The sequence below is a fragment of the Macrotis lagotis genome, chromosome 7 (assembly GCF_037893015.1).
Source record: "Macrotis lagotis isolate mMagLag1 chromosome 7, bilby.v1.9.chrom.fasta, whole genome shotgun sequence".
Classification (NCBI taxonomy): Eukaryota; Metazoa; Chordata; class Mammalia; order Peramelemorphia; family Peramelidae; genus Macrotis; species Macrotis lagotis.
In genome coordinates this window covers 50,208,159-50,225,950 of record NC_133664.1, presented here as the reverse complement: position 1 = coordinate 50,225,950, position 17,792 = coordinate 50,208,159, and the positions used below count along the sequence as shown (strand labels likewise).

At 41.4% G+C, this 17,792-nt stretch overlaps 1 protein-coding gene across 2 annotated transcripts in view; it reads left to right on the top strand.

The window, feature by feature from the left end:
- The first annotated feature begins 4,764 nt into the window (after positions 1-4,764).
- Positions 4,765-17,792, top strand: part of CDK14 (cyclin dependent kinase 14) — a 664,696-nt gene continuing 651,668 nt past the window's right edge. The window contains exons 1-2 of one of the 2 annotated variants that reach the window (XM_074192847.1): positions 4,765-4,919; positions 12,750-12,781. In XM_074192847.1, coding sequence (XP_074048948.1) covers positions 4,829-4,919; positions 12,750-12,781 — 123 coding nt within the window. In that variant the 5' untranslated portion in view covers positions 4,765-4,828. The remainder of the gene's footprint in view (positions 4,920-12,749; positions 12,782-17,792) is intronic. The other variant, XM_074192846.1, reaches the window with a different exon arrangement.

Sequence of the window (17,792 nt, the reverse complement as noted above, 5' to 3'; positions counted from 1 at the left end):
GGGTTCTTCCAGTGAAGCCTGTTGAATACCTATTGGATAATTTAACCAGTTTATTTTTTCAAGCATGATCTCAGAAGGCCTAAAAAGTATTTTCCAACTTTGAAAGTGTCCAATTCTCATATGGTCAAGATCTATCATATTCATTTGTCACATCAATGCTTTTGTGTTCAGTGGATCAGTGTTATCATCCATACAGCAATGGCCCTTACAAACCATCAATTACTGTCCATCCTTATTCACCTAATTCCAGTAGTAATCTGTGATGGGGATTCACACTGGGGGCCTTTCTTTAGATTTTAAGAGATTGCAGAGATCACCCATCAATTATTACTATAAAAAGGAACTGTGACTAGGCCTGTGATTTCAATGGTATAGCTCCCAGGTAAAGAAATTCTCTCTTCCTTGTAACTCAGTTTTAGCTAATCGACTAGTTGGCTGGGAGGTTAAGCGATTTGTCTATAGTCATAGAACCCACATGGGTCAAGTTTTCTTGTCTTAAACCTGCTCTTATACCATGCTGAAATAGCAATATAAATTTTAATAAAATTTTCTATTAATATCTCCTTATATCTAGATATTCATTCCATATAATCATACTCACTGATATAATTTCCATAATGTATATTATTTAATACATTTATTGATACATATTTATATTTTATATAATTTATTGGTAAGTCATTTCAGTTGTATCCAACTGTTTGTGACCTCATTTGGAATTTTCTTAGCAAAAGACACTGGGATGATTTGCCCTTTCCTTTTCCAGTTCGTCTTATAGATGAAGAAATTGAAGCAAATAAGGTTAAGTGACACTCCCAAGGTCATACAGCCAGTATGTGTCTAAGACTGGATTTGAGTTCAGGTTTTCTTGACTCCAGGTCCTGTGCTCTATCCACTGCATGTGACCTAACTGTTCTATTTATATAATTATAAGTCACTAAAAATGAGTTAAAATCTACAAAACCATGTTTTATTTATGAGCTGGATTATATACAATTTCACATTTTTCTGCCGCATTCATTGAGCATAGGGACATTCAAATGTGTAGTGACCTCTGATTTTGCTTAAATTAGTTGGTCAGAGTCCTAGAGTAAACAATGTTGGTTGTTTCAGTCATTTTGCCAATTGATTCAGCCATTTTAATTTAGAAAGGTAAAAGTCTTCTGCTTCATCTTGGGCCATCACTGATAATTTTGACTTTTGTCTTGGCCCTGGACTTCATTGACTGGAGGAGAAAATAGGGTTGACAATTTCTTGCAGCTCTGATTCATTTAAATCCAATTCATGAGGATGTCACTGGTTCTCCTCAAAGGAAGAAGGAACAAGAAGTCACCCTTTTTCAATCACATTCTAAACTCTCAGTTCCTACATAATGTTTTAATTTAATTAGCCAAATTCTATGAATGACATTATAAGATGGAAGAAACCATTCTGCTTTTGTCTTTCTATCCTCAGTGAAAGCTGGTGATTTAGTTGGTTAATAAAGTGTCTATATATATATATATATATGTCAGATACTGTAAAAATAAAGACAATAAATAGTTTCTGTTCTCAAGGGGCTTACAGTCAAATGAAGGAGATAATATGCCAATAATTAGATATAAACAAGCTGTAGACAGACTAAATGGGCCATCTCAAAGCAAAGGTACAAAGATTAAAGGAATTTAGATTGGAAAAATGTTTCCTAAAGAAATTGAGGCTTTAGGTGAGGCTGGAAGGAAGCCAGGAAAGGCAGGAGGCAGAGATAGGGGAGAGTTCCAGACAAGGGGAACAGTCACTGGAAATACTCAGAATTGCTAGAGGGGAGTGTCACCTTCTAGAAGGCCAGTGTCCCTGGACCCAAAAGTAGGTCAAAGTTTAAGGTATAAGAAGACTGGAAAAGTAAGAAGGGATCAGATTATAAAGGACTTGGAAAGTCTACAGTGGGTATTTAGTGTTTATTTAAAGGAACTGAATTGAATTTTAGGAGAATATACCAATAAGTGGTAATTGCAACAGCAATCAGATTTAGCTATTGCTTCATCAGAGAACTCAGTTTAAAACTTTTTTTTTTAAGGTTTTTGCAAGGCAATGGGGTTAAGTGGCTTGCCCAAGGTCACACAGCTAGGTCATTATTAAGTGTCTGAGGCCGGATTTTAACTCAGGTACTCCTGACTCCAGGGCCGGTGCTCTATCCACCGCACCACCTAGCCATCCCTAAAACTTTTTTTTTAACAGAAAGATCAATCAGACTGTGCTGATAATAGATAATCTAGAAGGGCAGCTAGGTGGCCTTGGGAGTCAGGATAGGAGTTCAAATGTAGCCTCAGACACTTGACTCTTACTTGCTGTGTGACCTTGGGCAAACCACTTCACCCTGACTGCCTCACATCCAGGCCCATTTCCAGTTGTTCTGATTCGTATCTGGCTGCTGGATGAAGATGACTCTGGAGGAGAGAGTGATGTTGGTGACTTAGCACAGCATCCCCCCACTCAAATTCAATCCATGTGCTCCCTGATGTGGTGGTCTTCTTCAAAAATGAAGGACAAAAGAAAATGAAGGACAAACCTTTATTAGATGATCAAAAGGTGAAGAGATGGTATGAATAATAGATATCCACGAATACTTCCAAAGTTTCATTTTAGTCAAATTACAACCAGCTTTCCTGTTGGAGCTGAAAAAGATGAACATGATGGATTTGAACTAATTCTTTTTCATTCTTCTAATCATGTGAAGTTTATTTAAAAAACAAATTGGAGAGGTAAAAGAGGATTAGAGTATCTTGAAGTGCCAGAAGCATCTGGACTTGCTTTGCAGTTGTGGGAGAATTCATGGACATCCCGGGATGTTGGTTGGGAGGCTTTGTCCCATCACTTATCCATGTGCTGCTCACCACTTTCTCTCTGAGTCAAATGAGGAAATGACAAAAGAGAAAACTTTTCCTGAATTAGACCACACAGGATGCTTGATGTGATAGCTAGGTGGGGGCAACAGTACCAAAATGCTGCGTAATTCATTTGATTTTATGGCTTGTATACATACTTTGTCTAGGAGGAATTCTTTTCTCAGTCATCATTCCCTACTCAGACTTCCTGGAAGTCAGTTGGTTATTCTTCCTCTCCCCAACATACCCCCCCCCCCCCATCTTTTGTCCCTTTGGACTGAGATTTCTTAAACACCTTTAATGTCCTCAGCACGGTTCTGAATGCATCAAAGGCAAAGTCCCTGCACTTCAACTTACAATTTAAGGAAAGGGGCTGGTGGTAAGTTTTTGTTGCAAGATACCAATCTTTTAACAAAACACATATTCTCTCAAACTTCCTCTAAAGCCAATAGCATTGTCACACCCTCCCAAGTTCTCCCCTTGCTTACCCGGCCAGATGACTCAAGATTACTAAGATTTCTATTCACCAGAGCTGCCGCTGCCCCAAACAACTCGCTGGAACCCTCCCCCCCCTTTTCCTTTACTCTCCCTGGACACTAGCCTTTGGCCATGGTGTAGCTCATTTTCTTAGGATGCAGATGATGTCTATCTGCAAACTGTACAGGAGTTGGGGGAAGAATGGGGGAGTGGGGACTCGGGGACAGAAAGCAAAGGGCAACGAGGAAAGGGAGTGGCCGGAGGCTGGAGACAGGAGGACCTGAGTTCAAATCCCGTCACAGATACTCACTAACCCAGATTGCCTCCAAAAAGAAAGAAATCAGGGGGACGCCAGGCTCTGTGGGTGAAATAGGACCTACTATGTGACCTTGGGCAAGTCGACTTACTGTGGGGGCCCGCTTCTCCAGATGCTGGGGGCGCTTTGCCCTCCCAGCTGTGCATTCTGGGTCCCGTGCCTCGGGTTCCAGTCCCGGCTCCGGCTCTTCCCCGCCTCCTGGGGCCCCAGGGCACCTCAGCCCCGGGGGCCCCCCGCCGCCGCTCATCTCGCTGTTTCTAGGGGAAGTTTTGGTGGAGTGGGTCGGGAGCGGCGGCTGCGGGGCCCCGGGGACCTAAGGAAAGGCAGGCGCCGGGGAGCCGTCCGGGGCCGGAGGAGCCGGCTGGCCCCGGGCCCCCGCGCGGACAGCCCGGGAGGGCCCTGGGGGGCTGCCTCCCCCTGCGGACCCCCCCTCCCCCCGGCAGCTGAGGCCCGCTCCGGCCCCGCCTCCAATTTCACGCCGGTTCATCTCGGGCCGGACCGACCTGCCCGCGCCCCCCGCCCGCCCGCACCTGCGGCGCCCCCTCCCTCCCCGGGACCCCGGCGGCGCGGCGCGGGGAGGGGGCGGGGCGGGGCCGTCCGGGGGCTGCTCCCTCGCAGGCGGGGAGGGGGCGGGGGATGACGCGGCCTGGGAGCGGGGGAGCCGGGGCCGCCGCCTCCTCTCCGCCTCTGCTGCCGCCGCCGCCGCCGCCTCCGAGGCTCCGCCGCCGCCGCCCGGGCCGCCCCCCGCCTCTCGCGCCCGCTCCGGCCGCCCGGAGGCCCCTGGGCCCCGGCCCCCCGGCCGACCCCCGGCCGCAGCTCGGCCCCCCGGGGGGCGCGGGGGGCGCGATGCGCCAGGCTGCGGGGAGCCCCGCCGCGGCGGCGGCCCCGGGGACCACGTAGAGAGGCGCCCCGCGCCCCCCGCCCCGACGGCCGGGCCCGGCCCGCGGACTCGGGACTTTCTGGATCGCGGCCCCGCGCCGGTCCGCCCGCCGCCCGCCTCGCCCGAGGCTGAGCCTCCCCCTCCCCTCCTCCTCCTCTCCTCCTCCTCCTCCTCTCCTCCTCCCCTCCTCCCTCCCCTCCCCCGCCGCCGCTGCCCCCCGCCCCTCGGTCTCCGCGGTGCCCCCCGGCTCCGGCCCGGCGTCGGGAAGCTCCCGGGCCGGGCTGCGGCCAGATGTGCGACCTGATCGAGCCCCAGGCGCCCGAGAAGATCAGCAAGATGAAGAAGTTGCGCCGAACTTTGTCGGAGAGTTTCAGCCGGATAGGTGAGCCCGGGCCCGGCCCGCGCCCGCCGCCGCCGCCGCCTCCTTTCTTCTGCCTCCTCCGGGCAGCGCGCGGCGGGCAGCGATGCCAGCATCCCCAGGGCGGGGCTGCACATCCCGGGGGGCACTTGGGCCCCGCCCTCTCCCTGCCCAGGGGTCCCCCGGGCCCGCCACTTCCCGCCCCCACGCCCCGGGGCGTCGGGGTCCCCGGCCCACGTCCACCCCCGACCACAGCTGCTCCCTGTAGGTAGCTTTGGGGCCGCCGAGAGGAAGTGCCCCATCCACAGCGGGACCTTCTGTGGGACCCCTCGGGCTGCCAAGACCCTGGGCCGCAGATGCCCAAATGTCCCGGAGGCGCCCCTACCCCAGTTAAGACTTGATTTCCCCTTGTGAATGAGGAGGAACAATTGACTTCATTCTTTTTTTTTAATTACAAAAAAAAACTTTTTAGGAACTTTAGGTGAAAATGCCATTTTAGAGAGACAATGACTAAAAAAGGCAAAAGCAGCCTTTACTCAGTTTCAGAAATCGCCCCTGGAGCCGAGCGAACTCGGGAAGGGCGGCCTCCTGGGGACTGGGGTCACTTCCAGCTAGTCCTGCTTGTGCAGCCCGCAAGGAAATTCTGTTTCTTGTTAAACGGAGCCATAGCGAGTGTCCCGCGGGGCCAGGAGCTTCTTTGGAGCTATTTCATGTCAGTCTTAATGGAATTGTCAAATAAAGCAGAGATGGCCAATTCCACCCCTCCCCGCACCAATGAGGAAAGGACGGAGGATTTTGCAGATGGTATGTATATACAGTAGGGCTATTTTATAGACACCTACTGTATACACATACATAAAATATTTGTGCTAAATTAACCATTTCAACACTTTACAAACATATCTTAAAATGCTCACATATTCCCTTATCTCTTTTCCCAACTAAAAGGCAATTGTGAGGATATGAACGGAATGGAGTCTTTGTTTTCCATTAATTTATGAATAGGCAGGTCCATTCAGATTATAAAATCCATCTTCCTTTAGATTCTCAAACTCAAACGTAGAATTAATATTAATACCCAAATTTTCCTTGCATCGGCTGTAGTGTTCTTGTAAGTTGACCCATCAGGGTTAGAAATACTCAGGAAATAAAGTTTGGAGATTAAGAACAGCATTTGAAAGTAAGTACTTGGTGCTCAACCAATGTTTATTATTAATAATACTGGTAATTCAGATTCTAATCTAAATGACCATATAGACCTCTGCTCTTGTAGTCCATTAGCCTGATGTTTTAAAAACATTTTACTATGTATTTTCTAATATTAATGACTCTGTTGGAGCCCAGCCAGTTTGGTATTAAATAATTAATTTCAGTTGCCCTGGTAAGAAACTAAGGAAATGAATACAAAAAGATAAATTTAATATTAACTATGTTTAAATAATTTTGAAGTCAGGTTTTTTTTATTTCCATTCTGTAAGACCTGATTAACTAGACTCTAAGGGAAGTGGAATATTGTGGATAATTAAAATTTCAGCTTTATTGAGGATTAGTGACCAGAGATTGGTTTTCTAATTCAAATCTTGAGAAATTTTTAAAAATCTGAGTCAATTTTTCTGATTTACACAATAGTGACTATGACTGATTGCTTCTTGGAACTCCTGAAGACCCTCATCCCAAGCAATAATCATTATTGTAGAATACTATAAATATAGATTTACAAAGTCTAGGAGGGTGGGTTAAAGGTACCCGGAGGTTGGGTCATCTATTAGAAAGTGTTTTGGGGATTGGTTCTTGCTATCTATTTATTTTCTTGTAATTTTCCTCTTTCACCTAAAAGTATGAAGGTTTTTAGCCATTTGGGTCCTAACTGTTTGGAACTTTATTGTACTGGGATTAAATCTTAAAAGATTGCACTGTTGAAATAGTTGAGAAAGACTTAGGGAAGAAAGCTCTGTGAAATGAGGAGAGAAGTGACTGATAGAACTTGGGAGTCTTCTGGCTTTCTTCATACATCAGTTATCTTTTCTCTGTGTCTTGGTCATTCATGGTAGCATCAAATTGCTGATACTTTTCCCGTTTCTGCAATTTGACACGCCAGTACTCTTATCCTTCCTAGCCCAACTCAGATGGGATTATTATAGAATGCCTGCTGGAAATAGCATACTTCTTACTGACTTAGTTCTGCCCTTTAGTTTATTTTGTGTGCAATTCCTAAGGGTGGTTTAAAATATCTTCGGATCTACAGTGGCATTGTTTAATTGTAAAGCAATGACAAATTGCCTTACTAGGAAACCTTGGTTAACAATGAAGAACAATGTTTGAGAGTACTTGCTGTTCATTCAGTGTTTATAATACAGACCACAACAAGCTAGGAGTGGCAACATGAAGGCCTCATTTGCTCCTCTATTAAATTGGTCCTGCAAGCTTTCCTCCCCTCCTTCAGTAACCATGGACAAGCTGAGATTACTGCCTATAAAAGGACCTATAAAACACATTGATTTTCAAGCGACAGAGCCCTAATTTGTGAGGTCTGCCAGAGAGTGACTGTGATATCAGCTGGGGCTCCCTCATAAGACTTGTATAATTGAATCTTAAAGTCACCCATTGATTCTAGTTAGGAGTGTTTGTAGTTTATAGCTAAATAATGTCAGTGGTCCCCTCTAATTAGGAATTATTGAAGTTGTCCAACACATCTCTTTAGTTTTTTTATTTGATGCCAATAAAACAAAATAAAGAGCAATGGGAACATACTATATATTGTTCAAATGATTTAAAATGTATCCTTATAAATGTTTTTGGAAGGCCAGGGTTAGGAGTTAGGATGTTCTCCAGAACCAATCTAAATTTCTTGACATTTCCTTCTAGTGTAACTTTGCTCTTGAAATAGTGTATTGGAGCAGAGAGTGGAAATCTCATGGATTAGATAATTTGTGTGTGTGTATGTGTAATTTAAATTTATTTCTTAGGCTTAGTTTTGCAGCACTGAATCTAATCTTGAATCACTGAATCTTGAATAGTGAATATATAATTCCAAATCTGAGGCATCAGATAGCAATTGTGACATTAGTTGATTATAACATTATGGATCAAAATGATTGCATATAGTAAACTTGGAAACAATCCCACCACACATGAAAAACTTTAATCTGGAAACCAGGACATTATAATATTTGCACTTATATTTTATTATGTTCTTTTAAGAAAGGGTAATTTTTTTTTTCTCAGCAAGAGCATAACCTGATTTGGATTGTCTCAAAGTGGAGAACTTTTCTAATGAGAGGAAATGTACAATTTCCGTAAATGGATTAATGAATAGCACTCCCTTAAACCAGAAGAATGTAAGCAGTTTGCTGTTCCTTTAGTTGAATAAAATTTTGGGTTAACATTCTCTCGAATGCTTACTGATATTCACCATATGCTCATTAAAAAGATGCTATGTGAATGTTTAGGTCAGAATTTCTTTATCCAAGACACCTTTAATCCATGGTTTTTATTCCTGTAAAACTTGTCAGAGTGGATCTTTATGTAGATTTTTAGAAAATTGAATACAAAGTTATTCGTGTAGGGAAGCATTTTCAAAAGGCTTCTTTGACCTACAGTGTTATTATGGTGTTTGTTTTGGTGGGTCCTGGAGTAAAACTTGAGAACAGGTATTGCCATGGCTCTCTTGGCACCTTGCTTCTTTTTTTCCTAAGTTTTTTTTTTTTTTGCTTCCCTCTTTCCCATTCCCACCCCTACCTATGCCCCTGTCCATCTGTTTTACCTCCTTAACAACCCCCCACCCCACTCTAATTCCCTGAGACTAGGAGACTAGGAATAACCATTTAGGATTGGGAGATGGTGTAACCATTCTACTCTCCCTCTCCTTGGTTTGTGATTTTGTGTGAACAAGTGTGTCTGTCAGGGCAGCTCTCAAACTCTTCCTGCTTTCTCCTTTTCCTCTGAGATTCATATTCTCAATAAGGGGATCTCCTCAGTGTGCCAGAGACACACTATTAGCTAAAAGCTTAAAGATATGGATTATTGGCAGAGTTCTTTTTTTTCTCTATCTCAGTTTATTACCAGCTATCATTCTTTTCTGTCCTTATACAATCATTGAAAATGTTGGAATCTGAATTTCTGAGTTAGAAGGGACTTCAGAAGTCCTGAGTTTAAACTGATCAGAAAAAGAATACTTTCCCCAACTCAGGTTTCCTAAGCATAACTGAATGGATGAAAGTAGAACTGAGAATTATTTAACAAAAGAAATAAAAATTCAATCGAATGGAGATATCAGTCCACTTGAAGACTAAGTTAATATGTGACCTGCCAACATCCCAGAGCTTTTATTTGGGTTTGTTGTCACTGCTCTGCCCCTCCTCCTGTAGGTACTGGGCATTGCTTGAAGAGGGTACGTTCCTCTTGCGGATAGCTCTTAGTATTACTACCAACAACTAGCATCTGCTATCTCAGGCTTTATAAATATTTTCTCATTTGATCCTTGCGACAACTGTGGGAGGTATGTGCTATTATTTTACAGTTGGGGAAATTGAGGCAATTTTAAAAAAGTGATTAGCTCATAGTCACACAGCTTAGTAAGTGTTTGAGGCTGGGTTTGAACTCAAGACTTTATGAGTTCAGTTCTAGTGCTTGATCCACCTTTCCATCTAGCTGCCATGAGAGTTTCCTTAGAAAGTCTTTCCTGGGGCAGCTAGGTGGCGCAGTGGATAGAGCACTGGTCCTGGAGTCAGGAGTACCTGAGATCAAATCCAGCCCCAGGCACTTAATAATGACCTAGCTGTGTGGCCTTGGGTAAGCCACTTAACCCCATTTGCCTTGCAAAAAACAAAAAAGAAAAGTCTTTGCTGACTTCAGCCCCAGATTTCCTTCTTTTCGGTATCTTCCCATTTATCCTTGCCCTACTTTCTGGACTAAGCTCAACAAGTCCAGTCTCTCTTCTTTTGGCCTGTCTTTTAAAAACTTGCATCCTTCACGTTTCCCTTGAGTGTTCTCTTCTTACCCCAAGTATCCAGATGAGCCTTACAAGGATGGGATATACTCAGGGAGTTTGAACCCTTGATCTTCCTGCCTTGGGGTCCAGAATGCTTGTAGTGTGAACTCACCTGCACAAAATAGGAACCTCCCTATGTAGGTGGAAGTTTTCTTTTGTTCAGATACCATATAAACCATCTTACTGGACATTGTTATCAGTATGCTACTACGGGGGGGGGGGGGGGGGGGCGGCGGTAAATAAGACATTGGCCTTTGATTCTGGAAGACCTGATTTCATATCCTACCTGAGACTCTTTAGTAGCTGTAGGATTCTGAGTAAGCCACTTAATCTTGCTTGGCCTCAGTTTCCGCATTTGTAAAATAGGAATAATTATAATATCTACCTCAAAGAGTTGTTATGAGCCTAAAATAAAAACCTGTGTAAAACACTTAGTAAAACTTAAAGTGATATATGAATGCTATTGAATAAATTGCTAATGTTCACATATGAATAATTACTATCACCAACACCCTCAAGACCATACCACCACCACCAACTACCATGACTTATTGTTTACAGTTCCTCAAAGGACATTATCTCCCATAGTTTTTGAATACCTCTCTCTCTCTCTCTCTCTCTCTCTCTCTCTCTCTCTCTCTCTCTCTCTCTCTCTCTCTCTTTCTCTTTGTCTCTCTCTTTCTCTTTGTCTCTCTCTTTTTTGGTAGGGTGGGGAGGGGGAATTGTTTTAATGATAGATATCTTGATCTCATTTCACATACAATTTAATATAAAAACAAATAGTTGAAATATTTATGAAACTAGATTGTAGTGGTCTGGGGGAAGAGATTGTGTTTTATTAAAAAAAATTGTTGAATAAATGACTGGTCTAACATGTGTAGCTATTGAATATTTTATTTTTGTTTAGCTTAATGTGTTAGCGTATAGCTCGTTACAAAAATCATGTTGATTAGAAATAAGTACTATATTTTTACCCTAAGATCTTTCCGTCTGGTTTTTATAGTGAACCATTTCTATCGGCTAGTATGAACCATGAATAGTTTACAGTGAATCATTTAACAGCTGGGACTGGAAAAAAGAATTTTTAGAGTCAGCATTTCTGGGCATGGAAACACCCTCCACCTGACCCAGATGTGGGTAATTTAGTGCCTTAGTGAGTTGTTGGGGACATTGAGAGGTTATGGGATTTACTTGTGGTTGCCCAGCTCGATTTGAGTTGGAGAGGGTACTTTGTGACCCCAAAGTATCCATTAGACTCCTTGAGTGACTGCTCTAGTGATCCTTTTGACTTTTTTTTTTTAACAAGACATTTCCAAAACTTACCTTTTAAATTCTTTTGAGGGTTTTATTTTTCCTAGGTGCATATCTTGGACAACTGAACAAGAATTATACCATTTTTCTGTCAGAGAACCTTGAAAAATTAAATTATATTTTATTTTTCAGATAAAGATCTACCTTCTCTTCCCAACTTCCCCCCTCAGTTGAGAAAACAAGAAAAACAAAACCCCATTAGAGAATCTTTTAATATGTATAGATATGGTAATAGATCAATTTGATTGTACAAGTAAATTGAAAGCAGATTAGAAAATTGAGACTGTAACTAAGTACGGCCTTTTTATTTTTATTCATTAGAAATCATTCCCTGTAGAAAAGGATCCTAAGCTATTCATTTATCAATTTCATTAAAATGGGGAAGTATAAAAATGAAAGATTCTGGAGAATATTATTTTTCCTTTTGAGCTTCATTAGAAAGGACATTTATTGTATAAATTGTTGAGTGAGAGAATTTTTTGAGGACTACTAAATTCTCCATACAAACTTTGATTTCACACCTTTTAACTTAGATACATTGCTAACAGGATAATTGCTCATGTTATTTTGATTTCTGCAGCTGCAGTTTAACATATTGTGGACTTTGAGTATTGTTCACATTTTTTTTTGTTGTGGTGCCAAACACTTTGAATTCTATATTGTCATATTAGACTACATTAATTAAAATAGTTCTGTTAACCTATCAACTTTTTGTACATCAGCCAATGTATATATCTTCGTTAAAAGACATGTCTTTCAATGGTTGTGGGATTTAACCCCCTCGAGATCAGACCCCAGCACATGAAAGATTAAATGATTCTTGTACACATCAGTGACAGTATTTCAGACGTGTAGATGGGCAGTTTATTTGAATTTCAGTTCAGGTCTCTGGTAGCTTCCAGAAAACCTTTCAAACAAATTATCCTCTTGAATAATGGGTTTACGTATTGAAATTATTGTGCAAAAAAAAATAGCCAAAATATATTTTCTCCTGTACATTGCTGTCCTGACACCCTCAGACTTTTTCCCCATATCACTTAAACTTCTCATTTCAGATGACCCAAAGAATACTCTGCAGAGTGAGACCCTGTCTTTGGAACAATCCTTAGGAAATAATGATTGATCTGTTTATAACATACACCATGCTGTAATTTCTGCATAAAATTTTTAGGTGCATGCAACAAAGGGATGTGAAAAAGAGAAATATTACTTTACAATTCTGGTTTGGTGTACTTCCCTGGAAATGTTTTCAAGTGAATAAGAATGGTAGAAAAGATATGTTGTGAACTCCATTTTTCCTTACCTGAACCGATAGCTTGATTTACATATTTATGAAGTGCATCTCACAAAGATGCATGCTGTGCAAATCCATATCTCATTTTCACTTTCATATTTTGATCATAAAATTGTTATGCAGGCGGGTGTTGTCTTTGCTTCCTGAAACAAGACCCATGTTAGTTACTTCATCTCCTCACTTTTTAACATAGTTCTTTTGCTCTTTTTTTCATAATTCATGACAATAACTGTTTCCTTTTCTTTTTTTTCTTTTCAAGCTTTGAAGAAAGAGGACAGCAGCTTTGATGAGGTAGGTTAAATTTCTTTATCTTATGGTGGATGTATTTAATTACTGCCAGGAATATTCAGTTGCTGCCAACTCCTCTCTTGGAAACAGAAAGAATGTTTGGGTGGTTTGTTTTTGTCAGCAAGTGTTTACTACTTTCACACTCATGTGAAGTGGTGATTCCCATAATGCTCAGACTTAATTTTATGGGAATTTTGAACTTTCAGGTTAATTTCTTGGCACTGAACTGGGGGGGAAATGGCTTTTTATGCATTTAACAAGAAAGTGGCATTACCCTTTGTATTGTTGTTGACATTTTTGGCGAATGAATTTTGCGTTGTTGCTCCTCATGAAAACCAGATGTGACGAGTAGTTGGATGTAGCCTATAGACCTAAGTTGATTACCATTTTAGAGACCCCAAACTCTACTGGGGATTTGCTACAGAGATGATACCACACCCTTTCTCCCAATTTGAGAGGACAGATTGACTTTTTGTGTTCCAGTTTTCCTTAGTCTCTGTTTATCAGATCCAACTTTCAGCTTCTTTGTCTCCTTGCTGTGGAGTGACAAGTAATTTCATAATAAAGTAGTGGAGAGTTCTTCACTAATATGCAAAGTCAGCTTTTCAATCACTAAACATTTATAAATACCTACTCTGTCCCAGGCACTATTCCAAATATCTTCCATGTAGTTTTAAAATTATATTTGATTTCCAGATTAAAAAAAAAACCCTAGGAATATCAATAGTGTCTCCTGACACTGAGAATCACTTGAAAGAATGTGTGTAAATAGGCTAAAGTAAAAAGTGTCATTATCTTTGTTTGTCTTAAAAATGTTTTATCCAGAGTATTATCATTTCTCTCTTGTCCATTTTCAGTGGGTCTATGTATGGAATGTAACCTCAGCCATCTGGCTAGCCTGAGATGCCAGGATCCAGGATGTTTAGCCCCACTTCACTCCCACCCTTTCCAATTCTCCCCTACCTCAGGCTAGAAATGTGTGTGAAGATTTCAGTGGTATCATTTGGATTCCCCTACTCCAGTGCTTCTCTAAGCTATCTCTGTTCAGTTTTCTTGCAATGAATTAAACCCATTCAGAGTCTCTGGACCCCAAGTGCCCTTTCTCAGCATCTCTATAACATCATATTAAATTTTGGTACCCTTGGCCTGGAGCAGAAGAAACTTATCACAACCTGCTTACAGAAATCATCAGTGGTTCTGGTGTCCTGATTCCCATTCCTGATGTTCGTGCCTTAGTTTGGGTCAGGCCACTGGGGAAGTTTTCCTTCTATCTTAGAGATGAAAAGGTATACACCTTTTGATCTAACCCTGTGATTTTTATTGGTTAAAGAAGCTCCCTGTCTTCCAACACCAGTTTGTTTTGCTGTTCATCCTTTTTGAGAATTGCCTGGCACATGGTAAATTTAAGCAGCTTGTCAAGGGCCACCCAGAGACAAGGACTTTAATCTCTTACCCAGGTCTTGATGCCAAGGCCAGTTTTCAAGCAATGTCTTCAGCCAGCAAGAAGGTAAACTTTCATATGGATCATTTTTTCTGTCCTACTCAGACCCTCCATAAAGGCCAAAGACTTAGAGACTATTAAATGTATATATATATATATATATATATTTTAGTTTTTGCAAGGCAATGGGGTTAAGTGGCTTGCCCAAGGCCACACGGCTAGGTAATTATTAAGTGTCTGAGACCGGATTTGAACCCAGGCACTCCTGACTCCAGGGCCGGTGCTTTATCCACCACACCACCTAGCCACCCCGAGACTATTAAATCTTGAAGAAACCCTAGATATGGGAGACTCACTCCCTTCATTTTACATTTGAGCAAACAGAGGTGGAATGATCTGTTTTTTTATCTTTTATTTTTATTATTTCTTTTCTCTTTTTTTTCCAACTAACATGCAAAGACAGTTTTCAGCATTCATCCTTTTGCAAACTTTTGAGGCCTATGTTTTTCTACCTCCCTTCCTTCTCTTCCTCCCCCTGCCCATGGCAGTGAGTAATTTGATATAGATTGTTCATGTATATGTTTAACATATTTTCCATTATTCATGTTGTAAAAGAGGAATTAGAACTAAGTGGGGGGGGGGACATGAGAAAGAAAGAAAAAAGAAGTGACCTGTTCTGCTATTAACTGGTAGATGCCAAAGTCATGGGTACCACAACCAAACCTGTGACAGGTGCAGACTCCTATTAGCTTTTACTTTGATAAAGCAGCTCGGTCCCTCTAAAATCTTCTGGATATGTTTTCTTTCTAGGAACACTGAATGGAGAAGCTGAGTGGCACGGTGCATAGAATACCAGGCTGTCAGAAATTTTCATCTTCACAAGTTCAAATCTGGTCAGGCGCTTAACTAGGGGGCCAGTTAAATTCATCCTGTTTGCCTCAATTTCCTAGTTGAGCTGGAGAAGGAAATAGCAAACCACTTTAATGTCTTTGCCAAGAAAACTCCTTATGGGGGCAGCTAGGTGGAGCAGTAGATAGAGCCCTGGAGTCAGGAGGACCTGAGTTCAAATTCAACTTCTGGCACTTAATAATTACCTAGCTGTGTGACCTTGGGCAAGTCACTCTTTTTTTAGTTTTTGCAAGGCAATGGGGTTAAGTGGCTTGCCCAAGGCCACACAGCTAGGTAATTATTAAGTGTCTGAGGCTGGATATGAACTCAGGTACTCCTGACTCCAAGGCCAGTACTCTATCCACTGTGCCAGCTAGCCACCTGGCAAGTCACTCTTAAACCCATTGCCTTAAATAAATTAAAAAAAGAAAACTCCAAATGGTGTCACAGGCATGGCAGAAAATGAATAAAGAACAACAAATGCAGACCATTGCTTCAGATCCTCTTGAGAAGGATCCAAAATAAGGTTGAATGTGATCATTTGTATATCATTTCAATAACAATATTATTTCAAATGGGAAACTTTGTTACCTAGGAGAAAGTATCCCAGATTCATTTAGGGCTCCTGTATTTGAAGCTTACCTTGTATCTTTGGGCAAATTATTGATTCTTTCTGTGCCTTGGTCTCTTTCCCTGTAGGAAGTTACTAAACTGAGCCAGTGTCTTGGGGTCACTTTGGCTCTAAAATTCTGAGAATATCTTTATTTAGTAGATTGTACAAATACATATTTTAAATGATGACAAAAGACTCTTAAATAGTAAATCTAACATCAACTCCCTAGATGTCTATACCTCATCCACCTTTCTTCTTGCATGCTTGAAGACATCTCCAGCAAAATCAAATCTTGATACTTGGGGGCTGAGGCCCCTTCATTGCTATAGAGCAGGGGTGGGAACCCTTTTCTGCCAAAGGTTGAAACTTAAAAATTAGCCTCCTATATTTGGTCAAATATTTCATTAATTTACCCCTAAAAAGTTCCTAAATTTCATGAATTTTGAGTCTTTCCTGCAGTTTCCTAGACCAAATGATTTTAAGAGCCTTATACAGTCAGGGGGCCAGATGTTCCTAGTCCCTTCTATAAAGCAACTTGGATCAGTCTCTTTCCCAAGACAATATTTATAGATGGAGAGGAGGCTCCTCCTAGAATCATCTGCTCCTGGGGCTGGAGGGAGGCTGTGTTCCTGTGACCAGAAGTAGCCTTTGAAATTTGTAATTTTTCTAATTTTTTTTAATGAGTTCCTGGAGTTCTTCTCCCCCCCCCCTTCTTTCACATCCTCCCTTTTTCCCCTCTCCATAGACAGCACAAACACACACATACATAGACACATAGGGCTTGAGTATTACTGAAAAGAGGGACTATAGAAATAGAGACATGGTTTAAAATAATATCTTTCTTCTGTTTTACCCCTCTAAAATGATCTTTCTTGCAGTTAAAAACAAACTATCACCTTACAACAATGGTCAAGAACTGTGTTTAAATAGTAGAGAGAAAATCTGGAACTGGGGACTCAAGGCCATGAGCAGATTTGCAGTCCTAAGCAAAATATTTGGCATTTCTGTGAGGCCCTGCAGATTTGAGTAAGATAACTGAGCCTGTGCACACACTCCTGATGGCATCCGAGGTTTTATTCAGAGGCTTTGTTCTGCTCTTTTATTTTTTAAACCCTTCCCTCTTCCTCTTGGCATGGCAACTCTTGTATTATATTGTGTTAGCATTTGGTGCCTTTGTTTTCCTGTATGATACTGACTTTGGAAGTTCAAAACTTTTTTTTTACAGGTACCCTAAGGGAACCTTGGTTTAGTTTGTCCCTAGGCTTGTTCTGGTGCATAATCACATCACCAGCTGTTTTATTAGTGGTTTCCTCCCCTTAGTCCATTAAGTGACTTTTAACTTGGGTTAAGGCATTTTAATAGAGGTCTAGTCTTCCCAGTTCATCAAGGAGAAAGTTTGATTTTGGGTCTTGCTGAGAGTCTGAAAGTAGAGTAATTCTTTGGTTGATTATTCATAATCTCTTTCACAAATTTTATGTGCAAAACAACCTGTGTTGAAAAAATAGGAAAAAAACCCCAAGAAAACTCAAAGCATAAGGGAAAATTCACTGAATGGTGGTGAGATCCTATAGTAAAAGGGAAAAAAAGCCAACCCTCCAAAACCTAAATCCCAAACTATTTGCTTTTGATTTGTTTGAAAAAACAATTTCTTTGGGCTTTAAAAATATCAATTATTTATTCTTTTATTCATTTATCTATTTATTTTTTGTTTTTTGAGTTCTGAGTTGTCTCCCTCCTTCTTTCCCAACCATCTGATAGAGGTCAACTTTTGATAGAGATCTTTAGGTGGAACCATACAATACATACTTCCATAGATCAGTTCTTTCTCTGAAGGTGGATGTCATTTTCCTTCATAAAGCCTTCATAGTTGATTTGAATGATTGTATTTCTCAGAATAGCTTAGTCCATTTTTTGAACAATATTGCTGCTAACTTTTTTACAATTTTCTCATGGTTCTTCTATTTTCACTCACATTTCAAGAAAGCCTTTCCATGTTTTTCTAAAAGCAACATTCTTATCATTTCATTTCTTACAGCACAGTAGCACTTTATCATAATCATATAGCGCAACCT